Raw genomic sequence first — 19,658 nt, forward strand, 5'->3', positions numbered from 1 at the left:
GCCTCCCAAAGTGCTGGGATTACAGGCTTGAGCCACCGCGCCCGGCCTACCTTGCCTTTCTTACAGAGTTGTTGTGAGGGCCAATAAGATAACTTGCTGGCATGGCACTTCACAGTTGACTGTGGGTCCCAGGGAACTATGGTCCCAAGAGCTGTTCCTCCCTGAAAAAAGGTTGAGAGACTCTACATTCTGTCTCTAGGAATTTTATAGCTGACATTAGCATATAAGATTTTGAGAAGTATTATAGTAAATAAACTGAATACCCTATTCAATTGAGTTTACCTAAACCATGCTGTGGGAGCTTTCCTTTTTCACGTATTTATAGCTGATAGGACTGCTTGGGAAACTGCATTAAACAAATAAATGGAAAGCCTCTTGTGGAGAATATTTTAATAGATTAACCAGCTTCCTTATGTCATACCTAACTTTTTGAATTTAGAATGCTTATTAAATTAGGAGCCTAGAGAATCTGAATTGTTAGAGATTTTCACAGTAATGACCTTGACTGTAATGCAGTTTAATTTTTATCCTCACAACATCTTGTGAGTTGTAGTATGGTCTGTATTATGATCCTCATTTTATAAATGCAGCAATTTGGGAGGCTGAGGAGTTTGACGTAAGATATATAACTACTTAAGAGAATGGGCCATAATGGGCACTCAGATCTCTTGGTTAAAGCAAGCTGATGCTGTATCCAGTCTTTGCCCCTGGCTTCACCACAGCAGGAGTAGGGGATCTTGTATGACAGGAGTGAGAGGCGGCAGGGTGCAGTGGCTCATGCCATTAATCCCAGCACTTTGGGAGGCTGAGGTGGGTGGATCACCTGAAGTAGGGAGTTCAAGACCAGCCTGACCAACATGGAGAAACCCCATCTCTACTAAAAATACAAAATTAGCCGGGCATGGTGGTGCATGCCTGTAATCCCGGCTACTCAGGAAGCTGAGGCAGGAGAATCGCTGGAACCCAGGAAGCAGATGTTGCAGTGACCCAAGATCACACCACTGCACTCCAGCCTGGGCAATAAGAGCAGAAAAAAAAAAAAAAGACAAGAAAGGAGTAGAGTCAACTGCACCTTTTAGGAATCAGCCAGATTGATGTTTGGCAGAGCTGCTGTACCTGCCAAACCAGTGTGGGGTAATAGGGAGATTTGCTTACTGCTTCTTTATTTGCTCATTTTCTAGCCTGAGAAATTTGCGGAAGTCTGTGAGGCCTTGGAGCATGGAGATGTGGAATGGAGCAGCCGAGGTCCCCCTAACAAAAGGTAGAACCCGTCATCTGAGATATTTGCTTCTGCATTCAGTACCTATAATATCTTTTATAACTAGTAAAATGACAAAAAGCCTAAAGGAAAAATACACTGAGGTGATGACAGGCAATTCATGAAAGAAAATCAAATAACCAACAGGAGAAAATACATAATCATGGACCAAGGCTCACACCCAAAAACAGGACACTTGCCCTAATGATGTTTTGTTCTCAGGGACATCGAGTAGCAGGATGTCCTACAAAATCCTAACAAAGTCTCACTATTGTAATAACTTGTACTTTAGTAAGCTGTGCCAAGATTTAGGAAGAGAGTTACAAAGCTAAGGATCAGCTTTTATTCCATGAGTCATTTTATATCTGTGGCTTTGATGAACAACTTGACATTGCTGTGTTTCAGGTTTTATGAGAAAGCTGAGGAGAGTAAGCTTCCTGATATATTGAAGGAGTGCATGAAGTTATTTCGCTCTGAGGCACTATTCTTGCTGCTCTCCAACTTCACCGGCCTGAAGCTTCATTGCTTGGCCCCTTCGGAAGAAGATGAGATGAATGACAAAAAAGAGGAAGAAGCTACCTCTGCCACTGATAGCACTGAAGAAGGGACTAGCCATAGCCCTCCTGAGCCAGAGAATAATCAGACAGCCGTCAGCAACAACAGCCAGCAGAGCAATGACCAGACAGACCCAGAGCCAGAGGAAAATGAAACAAAGAAAGGTAAGCTGTTGTTAGGATTTGTCCTTACTTACCATTAACCATTCAAACACTTATTCAATCAATAAACATATCTTGAGCATCCACTATGCCCTTGAATTGCTAAGAACAAAACAGACAAGGTCTCTGGTCTTTGGGAGCTTACATTCTAGTAGAAGAAGACAGAGATTAAATGTTTACATGAACAACAAGAAAACATCAAGTAATGATAATTGCTATGCAAAACATTGTAATGGGTTATATGACAAGAAATGACAGAGTAGCCTCTTAGGTGAATGGGTGATCTAGAAAAGTCTCTCTGAGGAGCACCACTTAAGCTTAGATCTGAATATAACAGCCTAAGAAAACTTGCTTGAATTTGGACAAACAAGTAGAAGGAAATTATTACAAGTAGAAGTTTAATCATCTACAAACAAGATGAAAAAGAGAGAAATAGAAGAAATGTAAGAGGTAGCACTCCTGTGAAAATATTGGCACCATTAATTGAGTAGCTACAAATTCAGCTTAGCTGTTTCAGCACTTATTACTATGTCAGATGAGAACATCTGTCACCCATTTTACCACTCCCTGCTTCCACTCAAATTTCCTGAGAACCCTGTATAGTTAGGAGAGCAAAGACACGGGGTGAATACCAATGGAAACAAAATTGGTGGTTTGAGATGTTAACTGAAAGCAACATGACTCATTCTGTGGCCTTCCAAAACCGACTGACCAGTCACTTTGTCCACTGCAGATATTTAGAAAAACCAGACCCGGGTGGCTTTTTCTGTGCTATTTTAATACACAGGGTAGCCATTCTTTGAAAGATTAGTGTTCCTTGTTATCAATTAACAAGGAAATTATCAATTAACAAGGAACACTAATCTTTCAAAGAAAGACTACTGGCATTTACGCCTAGACCCTAAGAGGAACCAGAGTCAGAATCCATGGAGTCTGAGTCTCAAAGGGATTTTTAAAAAAACTTGTCCACTACTATGTTTCTTTTTTTTTTTTTGAGCCAGGGTCTTGCACTGTCACCCAGGCTGAAGTATAGTGGCATAATCACAGCTCACTGCAGCCTTGACTTCCTGGGCTCAAGCAATCCTCCTGCCTCAGTATCCCAAGTAGCTGGGATCACAGGCATGTGCCACAACATCCCAGCTAATTTTCTTGATTTTTTTTTTTTTTTTTTTTGTAAAGATGGAATCTTGCCATGTTGCCCAGATTGGTCTCAAACTCCTAGGCTCAAGTAATCTTCTCACCTTGGCCTCCCAAAATGCAGAGATTACAAGTGAGCCATCATACCTGGCCAAAACTTGTCCACTTCCATACCTTTTTTGGTTTCGTTTTTATGGGAACCTGCAACTTGAGATAAAATCTATATGGGCAGCCAAAAGATGCTTTATTCCACTGTTGAGCACCTATATATACAAGGGGCCCTGGGCCAAAGCAGAGTAGGGAACACAAAAGTGAATGAGAAAAGTCACTGTTTACAAAGGTCACCATCTTGAGGAAAAGCTATAAAGCTTGGCAAAAGCTATAAAATAGCTGGGCATATGATAGCAGTGCTAAACATTGGCATAGCTAGGGCACATCTAGTGAGATAACATTACAGACCTGATAATTTTAAGATGTTTTTAAAAAATAAAAATACATCAATTTCAGAATGTTTAGAAAACAAATAAGTAAAAGGAAAATAATAATCATCTACAGGTGGCCATATTAGCATTTGGAATATATCCTTCCACTGTTTTTTTGCTATGTAGACATAACATGTATACACATATGGGGGTTATATTTTTACACATGTATTTTTAATGAGATTACATATATATTGTTCTGTGATCTTTTTTTCCACTTAATATAAGCCTCTTTCTCATCCTTTTACATCCTTTGTAGCAATAGAACAGGTTTGGACACCCTCCTCACTTAGAAAACCCTTCTACCAAAGCAGTTTTACATGTGTCTGCTTTCCAACATTGCATTTCTAGAAGCTTTTATTTCAAGAATGTATGCCACAACTAAGTTTTGAAAAATGCTGCTCTCCCAGTATAATTTTTAATGCCTGCAATCTACTGGATCAAATGACCTTAACCAGTCCTGTGTTGAACATTTAGATTTTTTCAATTTCTTCACTGTCATAATAAACAACGCATTCATTATGTCTTCAGAATGCTTCTCAGAAGTACAGTTGATACATCAAAGACTGCTCAAAATTTTAAGGCAATTGCCAAGTTGCCCTCCCCAAAACTGTGTCAGTCTGCACTCCCACCAGCATTGTACATGATGATGTATTCATTCTTCCTAGCAAACTAACTATCATATTTTCTTTTTCAACTTGCTTATTCTTTAGGTTAAAATTGCATTTGCCTATCATTGACTAATGGTGCATGGTTGTATATTTTTCTCTATTGGTTACTTGATTTTTTTTCACAAATTGCCTGTCATTACCTCAGCGTATTTTTCCTTTGAGCTTTTTGTCATTGTATCAGTTATAAAAATAAAAAAATGTTACATATAAGAAAGAGTATTAAACGTTTTTTTTTGATGGAGTCTCGCTCTGTCACCCAGGCTGGAGTACAGTGGTGTGATTTTGGCTCACTGCAACCTCCGCCTCCCAGATTCAAGCGATTCTCATGCCTCAGCCTCCCAAGTAGCTGGGATTACAGGCACACACCACCATGGCCGGCTAATATTTTTGTATTTTTAGTAGGAGTGGGGTTTTGCCATACTGGCCGGGCTGTCTTGAACTCCTGACCTCAGGTGATCTGCCTGCCTCAGAGGAGTATTAGTAACCTTCTGTTCAATAGGTTGTAATAGTTTATTTTTTAATTTTGTTCAGCATGGTTTAAATTTTATAAAATATTTTAGTAATCAGATCTATCTTTGCCTTTCCTGGTTTCTACTTTAGATAATGACATGCTGAGAAATCTCTACTTTAAGCTTAGGTAAAATAATATTCCTATTTTTTATTTTTTTGCAACTAGACTTCTTTTCCATCTGAAATTTATTATAGAGAGAAATCAAAATTCAACTTTTTTACACCAAAATGGAACTGGTAATTTCTGACAATCTTTTATAAGGCTGAATTGGTTCAGCCAAAGGTTAGTGGGAATGGTTTCCCTGTATTGTCATATCATTCCTAATTATGATTCCCTTGCAATCTAACAGTTCTATCAAGGTTATTTTTTAAAGTTTTTGGCCCTTCTTTTTTTTTTCTTTTTAGAATCAAGTGTTCCCACATGCCAAGGGGAACTGAGGCATTGGAAGACTGGTCACTACACTTTAATTCATGACCACAGCAAGGCTGAATTTGCCCTAGACTTAATTCTCTACTGTGGGTGTGAAGGTAAGAGAGAGGAAAGCAAGTAGTGAATTATTCCCCATAGGAGGGGCAGTCTCTTCTGAGGGACGCTTTGCAGCTGAACCAATTTGTAAGTAATTTCCTAGTTCAGAATCTCAGATCACGGATCTCAAAGTCTAAAGGATTTTGGGGGTCATGAATTCCAGTCTCCTAGCTCAAAATAGGATTTATATCTGTGACTTGACTAGGGAATGGAGAGATGGACCTTGTCATAATTTTCCTTTAAGTGTGCTCCCAGATCTATAGATTTTATATAATTGCCCTTCTGGGTATATTTAGCATTCAATTCTCTCTTAATTTTCTTATTCAAAGTTTATTGAAATAAGTCTGCATTTCAGTTCAGCTGTCTCAGGAAATTAGGCATTTAGGGGAAGGGAATCCATAATAAACTAGATGATAAATTCAAGCTCACAAGTCATAGAATCAGTTACTGCTGAACTCCTAGATCCCCCACTGTTAAGTATATTGGTATCAGTGATTTCAGCAGATGATGCAACTCTTGCAATAAGAGCTTTCTGAATGCTATTTGTTTTTTCTCTTGTAAGGCTGGGAGCCTGAATATGGTGGTTTTACTTCTTACATTGCCAAAGGTGAAGATGAAGAGGTAAGTTTATTCTGATAGCAAACTATCCTTTTTAGTTACTGAGAATGCTTTCATTTTTCAAAAACCTAGTTTTTATGACCTTCCACCAGTGTCTTTAGCTGATAAATCTCTGTTGGTCTGCCTGGCAGTGGTTCTGATTTCTAGTAGAAAATACTCAACATGAAATAAAGGATACTCAGTAACCATTTATTTTACCCTCCCGAGAAATTCCAAATTAGGAGCCATGTGGTGCATTCCCACAAATCTTACAATGTAGTAAGAAATAATTGCAATATGCTGGAATAGGGCTTATTGGAAAATGGCTTGACAGCCACCCCTAGTAAAGGTGCGTTCAGAGGACCCCTTTATCCCCAGATTAAGTACTTGATATGGAAACTGTCTGTTCCATCGTTAATCGGCCAATAATTGAGAATAAGTTCTATGTTCTGATGTGTCATTGTATTTGTCTATTTCAGCTGCTAACAGTGAATCCAGAAAACAATTCTTTGGCATTGGTCTACAGAGATAGAGAGACTCTGAAATTTGTCAAGCATATTAACCACCGAAGCCTGGAACAAAAGAAAACCTTTCCAAACAGAACAGGTTTCTGGGACTTTTCATTCATCTATTATGAATGACAGCACTGGGCAAAGCTAAACAAAAATGTGACCCTTCATCAGTACTGGGAAGTCTGGAAGAGCTAAGCATGGAGTGAAGGAGAGCTACATGGTAGCTTGCCTGACAATGTTCTTAAAACTGGTTGTCCTTTACTAGGACTCATAATGATTGTCCTCAACCTAGACCTTGAGCTTGGAGCTACAAACTTATCTCTTGATTAAAAAAAAGTTGGCTTTTTTTTCAACACTGAGTCCTGACTTCAGTGAATTTTTAACTTCAATTTTTTTTTTTATTGTGGTAAAATATTTGTAACTAAAATTGACCAGCTTACCCATTTTCAAATATGTAATTTCAGTGGATTAAGTACAATCTCATTGTTGTCCAGCCATCGCCATCATCCATTTCCAGAACTTTTCCATCTTCCCAAACTCTGTGCCCATTGAACAATAACTCCACAGCCCCGCCTTCCCCTAGCAACAGCCATTCTAGTTTTTGTCTCTATCATCAACTTGACTACTCGTATTTCTCATATCAGTGGAACCATACAGTATTTGTCCTTTTGTGACTTTATTTCACTTAGCATAAGGTCTTTAAGATTCATCCCTGTTTCCATTGTTTTGGTTTTTTTAGAAAAACTCATAAATGATAGCAGATTTTGTTCTTCTCAATCATGCTGGTTTAGAAAATTACAGAGCCTTACATCCTGATCGTGCTGGGCCTTCGAATTCTGACACAGTGAGTCATCACATTTTCTCCCACTGCCTGTGGCCTTGTTCCACCATGACACTCACAGGACATTGTAGGCTTAGATGATGTGTAGTATTACTCCCTTGGAAAGGGTCTGGGCTACCACCACATGCCCCAAGAAACTTCTGGTTGGTAAAGACGATAGGCTGCTTATTGCCATGTGTGGTCACTTCCAAGTGCCCACTGCCTTTCCATCTTAGAGTTGTGGCCTGTGTATATAAGTAAATGATTCTAGCCTCACATGTTGCTTCTGTTTTCTAAATACTGTAGGGTCAACTATGTAACTAATTGCTTTTTATTTTAAGAGACTGAATGCTAAAAAGCCATATCAGAATGCCAAGAGGCTGTGCATCTTGTTAATTTTTTTTCTTGAAATGTTCCAGAGAGTTATATCATAACTACCTGTGTGGGTATGCCTGGGTGGATGAAAGATGCTGTTCTCATTCCATCCTAATACAGTCCCCTGTTTCCTCTTTTTTTACATTTATTTTTAGCTTTTGCAGTAGCTTCTAGTGTGGGTTTTACTAATTAATAGAAAAAGCATTGGGCCTTTAAACTTCTTAACCACTCTTCTCTTTCGTCTCCTAAAACTTTGGGTATTCATTCTTTTCTGAAGTTTGCATTTAAGTGAAAATGAGTTTTGCTTTGTCTTTTAGGTTTAGTTTCAAAAAGGTTTAATTATGCACCCCAGCCAGTTAAGAAATGTTTTAGCAGGTATGCCCTTGATATGGATATTTATATACTTTACGCATGTAATATTAGTTCTATAATTGTACTGTTATAAAACACTAATTTTTAAATGATGAGATAAAAAGAAATGTCCAAAACTAGTTCTTACCTTGTCTTCCTCTCTGCATATGGTAATGAACCATTTTACACGATACTGTTTTGGAGACAAAGTCTCACTCTGTGGCCCAAGCTGGAGTACGGTGGCAAGATCTCGGCTCACTGCAACCTCTGCCTCCTGGGTTCAAGCAATTCTCCTGCCTCAGTCTCCTGAGTAGCTGGGATTACAGGCGCCCACCACCACACCCAGCTGATTTTTTAATATTTTTAGTAGAGACAGTGTTTCACCATGTTGGCCAGGCTGGAGACCACAATTTTTTAACCACAGCATAACAACACTCAAGTGGGATTGCAAATACTTTGTTACTAATGGTTAATGTCACAGCTTGCCTTTTCTATATTCCAGCTGTCTGAAGGTCATCTCACTCACTTGCCTTCTGATATGTTTTCAAGAGTTGGGGGGAAAGGGTGTCAGTGGCATAACTCCAGGAAGACCCAGGGAAAAGTGCTGGGTAGGTGAAACTGTCATGTATGCCAAGCTTGGAAAACAGTTTGAGACTCATGGCTGTAGGTACCATCCAAGGCTAATTTTCCAATTCTGGAAAGCCAAGCCTAAATCTTAGAATACCTCACAAATGTTAAAAATGTGCTTATTAGTGCCTCCTTTATCTCAACGTGTTTATGAACTGTCAACACACAATCTTTTATACACTACAAAAGGGACTTGGGTGTCTGAGGGGAGAGAATCCCTACAAGTCCAACTCTGATGCTGCTGTAAGTTACATCATCTACAGCAGCACCTCGTAGACTGTGAAGGATAGTGTAACTCACACATTGTGTTTGTGCACTGAACATACACAGTGATAGGGCAGCTTATTTTCCTTATACTACTTTGTTCTGCATCTTGATTACTTTTTAGGGCCTGGGGCCAATGTCAACAACTGTTAGGTGGCAAAAGAAGAATTAGAACATGGGCATCTTTTTTATACCTCTTTCAGATAAAAGTTATGAAGTTCATCTATAAAAGATATGGTTTCTCTCTTTATTCCTAATAGTCTCCAATTTTATAACTCCCATTTTTTTCCCCAAAGAAAATAGCTTTATGGACTGGGTGTGGTGGCTTATGCCTGTGATCCCACCACTTTGGGAGGCCCCAAGGCTGGCGGATTACCTGAGGTCAGGAGGTGGAGACCAACCTGGCCAACATGGTGAAACCCTATCTCTACTAAAACTACAAAAATTAGCTGGATGTGGTCAGGTGTGCCTATAATCCCAGGTACTTGGGAGGGTAAGGCAGGAGAACCACTCGAACCTGGGAGACGGAGGTTGCAGTGAGCTGAGATCGCGCCACTGCACTCCAGCCTGGGTGACAAAGCGAGATTCCATCTCAAAAAAAAAAAAAAAGCTTTCTGTTTTTTCAGATTATATAAATAAGGCATGCTCATTGTGAGGTAATAACATGTAAAAATGTAAAGATCACCTGAAATCCCACCATCCTGTGACAACCACTGGTGGCTTTGTCATGTATCAACTTGGCTAGACTGAACTACATTTCCCAGAACTCTCTTCCCAATGTCTCAGGTTAAGATGAGCCACAAATTCCTGTGCCAGATCTGCAGAGCCCAAATGCAGCAGCAGCCCTTGAGTAGCTGATACACCTTGCTGGTGTGAACCCCATCTGTGCCTGGGCCTGCAACCGCTCCACCTTCCCCTGGATCTTCCTTTAGCTCCTCTGAGAGGGGCCTCAGTTTCAGCAGGATGCCCACACCATCAAGGTCAAAAGCAACAAGAACGGGCAGATTTTAGCGTCCTCATGGGCTCCAGCCCATGCCTGTGGGTTACAGTTTGTTCTCCCCAACTACATCTTTTCTGACTACCCGCCCTATGGGCTTTAAGCTCCAACATCGGACAGGGAGAGAACAGCCTTACAGAGACTACTTCACTACTTCCTCTTTGTATGTTAACCATTGGAAATTAGGAACATTTTAACAAAACTTGTGAACATATTTGGATCTTTGAATAGGAAGAAAAAATGTGTAAGAAGTATCCTATAAATAACATCAGTCCTCAATTTTAAGGATGTGGAAAATGAAGCTTCCAAGAGAAAAAAATCTGTTAGTTTTGAACCTGACTTGTCTACTGTTTAAAGATTGCGTCTCAAATTCCACTTAATGTGGGTTTCTTCCCCACAGAATACCAAAAAAAAAAAAAAAAAAAAGAAAAAATCAAAGCTTGGGCTACCTCTCCTAGACCAGGATTTGTTTTTTTTTAGATTGGAGTCTCCCCCTGTGGCACAGGCTGGAGTGCAGTGGCATAATCTCAACTCACTGCAACCTCTGCCTCAGGTTCAAGCAATCCTGGGATTACAGGCACCTACCACCACACCGGGTACTTTTTGTACTTTCAGTATAGATGGAGTTTCGCCATGTTGGCCAGGCTGGTCTCAAACTCATGACCTCAAGTGACCCACCCACCTTGGTCTCCCAAAGTTCTGGCAGTATTTTTTAAGAAGTTTGGGGGTACATTATCTCTTCAACACCATGACATACTCACCACTACTAAATCAATGAAGAAGGTAAATGCTGTTAAAAAGGTCCTTGGTAGAGAAGATCTAGTGAAGTGATGCCAGAGGAGGGCTCTCCAGCCTGCGTGGAACTGGGTGTCCTAAGGATCTGGATGCAAAATCAGTCCACAAAGACAATTTAAAAATGACTTGGGAACTGTCCATGTGACATCACTTTTAGGAAAAGCAGATTCTGTACTGTACAGATCAAAAGATGACTCTCAAGCTAGAGCACAGAGTGTGGGCAGGGGCCAGATGGAAAAAAGGCAAAATGCGAAACACCAGGCTGTAATGTGTGTCTTACTGTACTTGAGTTTCCAAGTGAAATTGGAGGTAATTTAGTTCTATAATAACAGGACTGTGCATTGGCAGATCTGTAGCTGCTAATTATATAATTTGAAACATTAACAACAATGTTGAAAATCATTCTTGTAAAACACTTCTAAGGTTGCATAATAAAGTTCCTAGTTCTTTGATTTCTGAAGCCACTGACAGGCGTATTGAGGACAGACGATCCTAAGCAGAGCAGCAGATGCTATTCTGTGCTCTAGGCACTGGCTCAGCACTGGGGCGAGGATGAAGCTGGTTAAGATGCAGACCCCATTCTTGCTTAACAGGGGATTCAGATTTAGATAATTAATTTAAAAAGGTTAAGGAGTAGGCCTGGGAGAGGAAAGGTCACCTAAAGGAGACAGCATGTGAGTGGAGCCTTGAGGTACTGGATAGGTGGTCATGGTGGGAAATAATAAAAATTATACTCTTAAAAATCCTCAGAACCTGAATTGTGATACTGAAAGCTTTCTCTCAGATACCAAAATCCTCAAAGTCAGCTTTTAAATGACAGCTCAGAGTTCACTTAAAGCTTCAATATAATTGAGCAGTGAAATACAGCTTTGCTGTAGCTTCTAGAAGCACTCAGATTCTATCAGGATAGAAACATGGCAACAAAATAGAGAAGTTACTGATAAACTCATTTTTCCTTGTGCAGTTTTTTTCACTCCTAAGCTGAACCTGATGACTTCTAAGTGGGGAAAAAAAAAGGTAGTTGCACGTTTTATGAATGTTTTCACTTTAACCAGTCTTTAATTGCTTGGGAAGTTTGGAGTAGAAGAGGCCGTGACTACTTGGTTCCAACACCTCCTTTGCACCAGGGCTTACCCAGCTGTGGGACCCTGTACAGGACACTCTTAGAGCTCAGAGCCTCATCTGTGAAATAGATGCCAACATCAACAGGATAAAATTACTGTGAAAATTACCTATAAATAAGAACAACTTAAAGATGTCTTGCTGCAGGTCGACTACTTCTAGCCTTGCCATGAGTATTTTTAGGTCTAAGAAGGAAGTCTTTTGGCTAAAGAACAATGGAGTGACCTTTGATGAGATTATTAGGCTCCCTAAAAATGAAAGGCATTATATAATTTAAAACTAGCACCAACTAGAGATTTTAATCTCAAAGGTGTAAATAACCATAGTCTAATTTTAGACTATGGTTAAAATAGAAAAAAAAAGTCAACACTGAGATTCAAGTTTCATCTTGAGTGACTGGACAGGTCAGAGGTCACTAACTCTGTGATCCGACAAGGAGGTTATCTATGCTTCAGTTTCCTACTCTGTGAGCCAGATTTATGTCTGTATGTTTGTTTGTTTTGGAGATGGAGCCTCCCTCTGTCACCCAGGCTGGAGTACAGTGGCAGGATCTCAGCTCACTGCAACCTCCATGTGAGGCAGATTTACGATGATACTTTACCACTTTGGAGGTTATTGAAAATAATATTTGTGGATTATCTCCTGAATTTATAGGTTGAAAATGGAAAAGTATTAGCATATTCTCATAATTAGGATTCCATAAGGCTTACATTTCAGATATAGGAGGGGTGATCCTAAGTGGCCACACTGAAACCAGTAAAATTAATGTATACCAACCTCAGGGAAATGCTCCACTTCCCCTAGACTGCTTATGAATGCTATTAAGATATTAAAACTACTGAAGTTTCACTCATTAAACCAATCCTGAAATCTACCTTAGGGTGACATTTTTCCTAGGGAAGAGACTGCTACCCATTGGCACAAATACCAGTGTTCTCACAGGCACACAGCTAGATTCCATCTCCCGGCCTCCCTTGCAGATGTGGTCATGTAACTCAATGGAATTGTGAGTGGAAATGATAGTGTGCTACTTTCACACCACACTTTTAAAAGAAGGAGGCATGTTTCCTTCTTACTCTCTTCTACAGGGGCTTAGCTATATGGTCATGCTCTGCTTAACCACAGGGACAGTCTGAGAAATGCATTGTTAGGCTATTTTGTCATTATGTGAACACTGTACAGTGCACGTATACACACCTACATGGTACACCCTGCTCCACACCTAGGCTATACGGTATAGCCTGTTGTTCCTAGGCTACAAATCTGTACACCATGGTACTATACTGAATACTGTAGGCAACTGGAACATAATGCTAAGTATTTGTGTAATTCAATACATCTGAACACAAAGGTACAGTAAAAATATGGTATTATAATCTTATGGTGCTTAAACTTCATTATCTGGCACATGGCTATAAATAACCACAAGGCCCTAGGACAGCTCTTGTCAAATAGGGTTCCAAGTGAGATAATAAAGCTCCACTGCCCTAAGGCCTCCTCCACTGTATGCACTGAATGTGAAAACAGTCACCCAAACCATTTTCCTTAGGCTTATTCCTTTAGTGAACTCAGGAAGAAAAGTTTGTCCTACAGGATGACAGAGCTACACGATTAAAGGAACCTGGGTCCTTGCATAACTATGGGGAAATCCTTACATAATAAATGAAAAATGTATCATTATGGTTTTGAGGTCTATTTGTTACAGCAGCTAATATTACTCCAACAAAGGGATCACTCTAAATTGACTCTTCTTTAATGTAAATTTGTTCTTTGTAGCCACCTTTCAGTGATTAAAAAGAAGCACACAAGGCCGGGCGAGGTGGCTCAAGCCTGTAATCCCAGCACTGTGGGAGGCCGAGGTGGGTGGATCACGAGGTCAAGAGATCGAGACCATCCTGGTCAACACGGTGAAACCCCGTCTCTACTAAAAATACAAAAAATTAGCCGGGCATGGTGGCGTGTGCCTGTAATCCCAGCTACTCAGGAGGCTAAGGCAGGAGAATTGCCTGAACCCAGGAGGCGGAGGTTGCGGTGAGCCGAGATCGCGCCATTGCACTCCAGCCTGGGTAACAAGAGCGAAACTCCGTCCCCCCCCCAAAAAAAAAAAAAAGAAGCACACAAATCAAAATATCCACTTTTTTTTTTTTTTTACGATGGAGTTTCGCTCTTGTTGCCCAGGCTGGAGTATAGTGGTATGATGTTGGCTCACTGCAATCTCCGCCTCCTGAGTTCAAGCAATTCTCCTGGCTCAGCCTCCTGAGTAGCTGGGATTACAGGTGTCTGCCACCATGCCGGGCTAATTTTTTGTATTTTTAGTTAAATGGGGTTTCACCATGTTGTCCAGACTGGTCTCAAACTCCTTATATCAGGTGATTCACCCGCCTTGGCCTCCCAAGTGCTGGGATTACAGGTGTGTGAGCCACCGCACCTGGCCCAAATATCTGTTTTTTTTTTTTTTTTTTTCTTGGGGGGACGGAGTTTCGCTCTTGTTACCCAGGCTGGAGGGCAATGGCACGATCTCGGCTCACCACAACCTCCGCCTCCTGGGTTCAGGCAATTCTCTTGCCTCAGCCTCCTGAGTAGCTGGGATTACAGGCACGCGCCACCATGCCCAGCTAATTTTTTGCATTTTTAGTAGAGACGGGGTTTCACCGTGCTGACCAGGATGGTCTCGATCTCTTGACCTCGTGATCCACCCGCCTCGGCCTCCCAAAGTGCTGGGATTACAGGCTTGAGCCACCGCGCCCGGCCTTGCTTTTTTTTTTTTGAGACAGAGTCTCACTCTGACGCCCAGCCTGGAATGCAATGGCGCGATCTCAGCTCATTGCAACCTCCACCTCCTGGGTTCAAGTGATTCTCCTGGCTCAGCCTCCTAAGTAGTTAAGACTACAGGTGCATGCCACCACGCCCAGCTAATTTTTTGCATTTTTAGTAGAAATGGGGTTGCACCATGTTATACTGGATGGTCTTAATCTCCTGACCTCGTGATCTGCCCCCCTCAGCCTCCCAGAGTGCTGGGATTACAGAGGGGAGCCACTACACCCGGCCGACATTTGTTTTCCTCTACAAAATACAAACGGGCAATTCTGATTTGATGGTGATTTTATAATCAATCAACACAAAGTTTAACTTCTTTACATTTAATGAAGTAGATTATTTGAAAAGTACAAATTACAATTTCAAGAAAAAAGATGTATTAATATGCCATAAATAAGCAAAAATTGGACTTTGAAGCCCTAATACTTCAAAAGCATTCATCCTATTCGATACAAACCTAGTATCATTCAGCAACAGTACTACTGATTTAAAAATAGCAAGCGAATATATCTTCAAATGTAGTTCTTTGTCTTTAACTTGCACAACTCACCAAGGTTATTTTCATACTGAGCGCCCTGGGTTCACAAGGGTGTGACCCAAAGTAAACCAGCATAGATTTTTAACAGAAAAACTTTTCCAGGAACTTCATGACCTGTATTTTCCTCTCCTATGAAGAAGCTGTCCCACCTCGCATGATTCTGAACAGTGTGTTGATGTTATTGCTTCGAATTGCATCCCGACAAGCAGTGATCACCTGGTTCTTTGGTTTTCCAACTGCATGAGAAGAAACATCAGAAAGTGAGAGATTATTAGACATGAAATTATAAAATTAGAGGCCAGTTTTAAAACAACATCAAACCAGGAGAGAAAAGAGTTATATGTGAAATATAACGAATTTATCTTACCACTCCCTAAAAAGGATAACTTGGTGAAGGAATTTATTTAAAAAACTGACTTAGAGACCAACTCAAACCTAGACACCAAACGTCAGTTTTATAGAAAAGGATCAAAGCTCATATTCACCTGGCAAAGATAATTTCTAAAGAGGTCAAAGCATTGACCTAAAACAGCAGAATTCAGGTATAAATCTCTGGCTATATTTCTGCATCCTTGGGTTTATCCTATTGTTCTTTTTCTAAATTTTTAAGTTAGACACTTAGCATTAATTCTCTTTTTTGCTAATTTGGCCTTGATGGTTATATATATAAAACCATAAATATGTACTACATATACCTATATAGTATAGATACCTACTAGATATACCCCAAAGGAAACATATAAACATAAATGTATATTTATATATAATTGCGAACTTCTTAGACGAACATATATTTATGTTTATATATTTCCTTTGGGGTATATATAGTAGGTTTTTCTTTAGAGGATGCAGGAAGATGTAGGAAAAGGAGCTGCAGGTTTTCTTTTCCTTTGAAGTCTAGAGACTAAAGCCAAACACCAGGCTGACTGAAACACAGTGACTGGTGCCAGCTCTGGAGTGTGAAAGGCATGCTACTTTCAACCCCAGTATGAATTATTGAATGCTACCACCATCTTCAATAAGTTCCACCAAAAACATTAAACATAAAAGTGCAGTGTTATGAAAAGAGACTTACCCCGCAGACGACCTGCTCTTTGAATTGCTTGATTTACTGCTTTGAGGTTTCCCAACAGTTCTGTGTGATTGTTACAGCGAATTTTATAACCATTTAGCAAGTCTCTATTAAGGTCATAGAGTTCCATATAACGACTCTTCATTGTTTTCCTGTGCAAATCAGTAGAAATTTGACATCATTTCATCTTGATGTGGCAAGCTTAAGAAAAACTTGCAAACTTCTTAGACATATAAAGAAAAGACACCATTTTTTAAGCTATATTTTCATTAAAATGGAGTAACTGCTAGTTTGCTTTGAAAACATAGATAAGTTCCATAAAAATATTCGATTCCCTCCAAATAAACAAAAGACAAGTGGCCTTCCTTGGTTACTGGTCAATAGTTGGTTTTGATTTAGGTGGTTAAGAATGCTCAAGCCCAGCCAGGCACGGTGGCTCACGCCTGTAATCCCAGCACTTTGGGAGGCCGAGGCAGGCGGATCACCTGCGGTCAGGAGTTCGAGACCAGCCCAGCCAACATGGTGAAACCCTGTCTCTATTAAAAAAAAGAAAAAGAAAAAAAAAAAAGAATGGTTAAGCCCACTGTGCTGGGAGTAGGGACAAGTGAGCAAGGTGACAGCCCACCTTCCAAGTTTCAGATCAATATTCATTAAACTAAAGTGGCCTGGTCTTAAAGTATTTTTAGACAACCCAGCCTTGTATTTTATCAAAGTTTAAAAAACAGAGTCATAAAATGAAAATGAAAATGAGATCTATACTAAACAGCAATGAAAATGACAAAAAAAAAATAGAGCTGAAGATACCAAATGCTAGCAAAGACTTGGGGCAACTAGAATTCTCATGCATTGTGGACAGAAATGCAAAATGCTGCATGCATCTACTTTGACAAGTGATTTGGCAGTTTCATACAAAGTTAACACACCCTGAATAACCCAGCAATCCCACTGTAAGGTAAAACCCAAGAGAAATGAAAACATATATCTGCAAAAAACTTGTATGCAAGTATTTATAGCAGCTTTATTCTACTCACCAAAGTCTGGAAACAACCCAATTATCCTCAACTGGTGAAAAGATAAATATCGTGTATCTCCATACAATGGAGTACTACTCAGCAATAAAAAAAACAAACTACAGATACATGCAACAATATGGATGAATCTCAAAGACATTATGTAAGTGAATGAAGCCAGACTCAAAAGGATATGTAGATATAGTATGATTCTATTTATATGGTATTTTGAAAAAGGTACAACTATAGGAAAAGAAATAAGATGAGTGGTTGCCAGGAACTGGAGGTTAGGAGAGGTACTGATACAAACAGCCACAAGAGTGACAGAAATACTCTTTTTTTTTTTTGAGACAAAGTTTCATTCTTGTTGCCCAGGCTGGAGTGCACTGGTACAATCTTGGCTCACTGCAACCTCCACCTCCTGGGTTCAAATGATTCTCCTGACTCAGCCTGCTGAATAGCTGGGATTACCGGCACCTGCCACCACACCTGGGTAATTTTTTGTATTTTTAGTAGAGACGGGGTTTCACCATGTTGGCCAGGTTGGTTTCAAACTTGTGGGTTCAAGTGATCTGCCCACCTTGGCCTCCCAAAGTGCTGGGATTACAAGCATGAGCCCGGCCAGTGATAGAAATATTCTATATCTCAATTGTGGTTGCAGCAACATGATTACATAAGTTTCTCAAAATTGATCAAACTGTAAACCTCAAAAGGGTAAATTTTCTGCATGTATGAGTTATATATCAATTAATTTGATTTAAAAAATAAAAATAAATATTGACATTTTGCAGTCAAATGCCTAAAGCGAGCAACCCTTTTTGACTTAAGAGAGAGACGGAAAAACTAGGGGCCCTAGAGATAGTTGGCCAAAAAGAGCAAATATCTACCTCAATTTACAGATGAGTACAAGAGTACATCTAGAAAAACTATAAGCTAATTAGTAAAGGGTATGTTATCAAATCAACAGATAAAATCACCTATCATATATATAAACACAAAACCATAATTATAGAATAAGATATAATGTAAAAGATATTTACACTTATAAATATCTTGTAATTGTCTAAAAATACAGAAAATACCAAAGCATAAGCTTAAGAAACATCCAGTATCTACAAGAGGAACCCATTAACGCACTCCAGAAACACACAAAACATGAACAAATATAAAGACATGCCATGTTCTTAGACAGCAAGAGTGAACATCACTGCAGTGGGGACAGTTCTGCCTAATACATTTCACATAATCTCAATTATAATATCAATTTTTGTTACAGAGCTATAACAATTCATGATGAAATTCATTGGAAAGAATAAACAAGCACAAGTAGCTAGGAAAAACCATGAAAAAGAAAAGCAACAGGGGTTGGGGACAGGGGCACCTACCCACACCAGATATCGAAACATAGAAAACATCCATAAATGAAAGAATGGCACTATCAACGGTAATTGCCAGGGCTAAAGGTAAGGAAGAATGGGTAGTTACTGTTTAATGGGTACAGAGTTTCAGGTTTAAGAGATAAAGAATTATGGAGATGCTGGTAGTGGTAACATGCTTCTTTTCTTTTATTTTTATTTTTTTTTGAGACAGAGTCTCACTCCGTCACCCAGGCTAGCGTGCAGTGGTGTGATCTCGGCTCACTGAAATCTCCGCCCCCCGTGTTCAAGCGATTCTCCTGCCTCAGCCTCCTGAGTAGCTGGGATTACAGGAGTGTACCACCACATCCAGGTAATTTTTGCATTTTTAGTAGAGACAGGGTTTCACCATGTTGGCCAGGCTGGTCTTGAACTCCTGACCTCCCGCCTCGGCCTCTCAAAGAGCTGGGATTACAGGTGTGAGCCACCATGCCCAGTATTGTACACATTATAAATGTATTTAATACCACTGAACTGTACACTAAAAGTAGTGTATAGCAGTTAAGATGGTAAATTTCACATTATGCGTATTTTACCATGAGTAGGGAAAAAACCAGACTGTTCCTTCTCTGCTCCCACACCACAACAATCAACACAGAAGACTTCTGTGACCAACTGTGGAGGTTTTTCCCACACACCAAGAAAACAATTAATTCTGTAGCAGACACCAGCTGGGTGTCCTCCAATTCTGTTCTGACATTATTCACTTGGAGACAGTGTCAGATCCCACAGATTGAGGGTTCAATCCCACAAGACTGCTCCGACTTCAGACAAACGTCACAAGTTCAGGCCGCCAGAACTTCAGACTGACCTACTTCAAGTTGGGGTTCCCACAATCCCCTCTCTGGGTTTGACTAATTTGCTAGATCAGTTCACAGAACTCAGGGAAACTTAATGGCACTTACTAGTTTATTATAAAGGATATTACAAAGGATACAGATGAAGAGATCCAAAGAGCGAAGTATTAGGGAAGGCACTCGGAGCTTCTATGCCTTCCCTAGGTGCATCAACCTTCAGGAACCTCCATCTGTTCTGGTGTCCAGAAA

General features: G+C 40.0%; 2 protein-coding genes and 1 long non-coding RNA gene across 7 annotated transcripts in view; 1 reads left to right on the forward strand and 2 right to left on the reverse strand.

Annotated features, from left to right (window-relative positions):
* The window catches only part of OGFOD1 (2-oxoglutarate and iron dependent oxygenase domain containing 1), a 26,010-nt gene extending 17,862 nt beyond the window's left edge, over window positions 1-8,148 (forward strand). For all 4 annotated transcript variants that reach the window (XM_032283912.1, XM_032283913.1, XM_032283915.1 and 1 more), the window contains 5 exons: window positions 1,182-1,261; window positions 1,664-1,977; window positions 5,180-5,302; window positions 5,863-5,921; window positions 6,377-8,148. In XM_032283912.1, coding sequence (XP_032139803.1) covers window positions 1,182-1,261; window positions 1,664-1,977; window positions 5,180-5,302; window positions 5,863-5,921; window positions 6,377-6,538 — 738 coding nt within the window. In that variant the 3' untranslated portion in view covers window positions 6,539-8,148. The remainder of the gene's footprint in view (window positions 1-1,181; window positions 1,262-1,663; window positions 1,978-5,179; window positions 5,303-5,862; window positions 5,922-6,376) is intronic.
* LOC116555411 overlaps window positions 1-13,088 on the reverse strand; it is a 15,000-nt gene extending 1,912 nt beyond the window's left edge. Inside the window, exons 1-2 of the long non-coding RNA XR_004270524.1 lie at window positions 12,941-13,088; window positions 11,471-11,476 (exon numbers count right to left, since the gene is read on the reverse strand). This is a non-coding gene — a long non-coding RNA (uncharacterized LOC116555411). The remainder of the gene's footprint in view (window positions 1-11,470; window positions 11,477-12,940) is intronic.
* Window positions 13,089-14,844: 1,756 nt separating this feature from the next.
* Window positions 14,845-19,658, reverse strand: part of BBS2 (Bardet-Biedl syndrome 2) — a 33,689-nt gene continuing 28,875 nt past the window's right edge. For both annotated transcript variants that reach the window (XM_032283921.1, XM_032283920.1), the window contains 2 exons: window positions 16,191-16,339; window positions 14,845-15,351 (listed from right to left, as the gene is read on the reverse strand). In XM_032283921.1, the coding sequence (XP_032139812.1) occupies window positions 15,245-15,351; window positions 16,191-16,339 (256 nt within the window). In that variant the 3' untranslated portion in view covers window positions 14,845-15,244. The remainder of the gene's footprint in view (window positions 15,352-16,190; window positions 16,340-19,658) is intronic.

The sequence above is a fragment of the Sapajus apella genome, unplaced genomic scaffold (assembly GCF_009761245.1).
Source record: "Sapajus apella isolate SASKATOON/1434 unplaced genomic scaffold, GSC_monkey_1.0 scaffold15, whole genome shotgun sequence".
Classification (NCBI taxonomy): domain Eukaryota; kingdom Metazoa; phylum Chordata; class Mammalia; order Primates; family Cebidae; genus Sapajus; species Sapajus apella.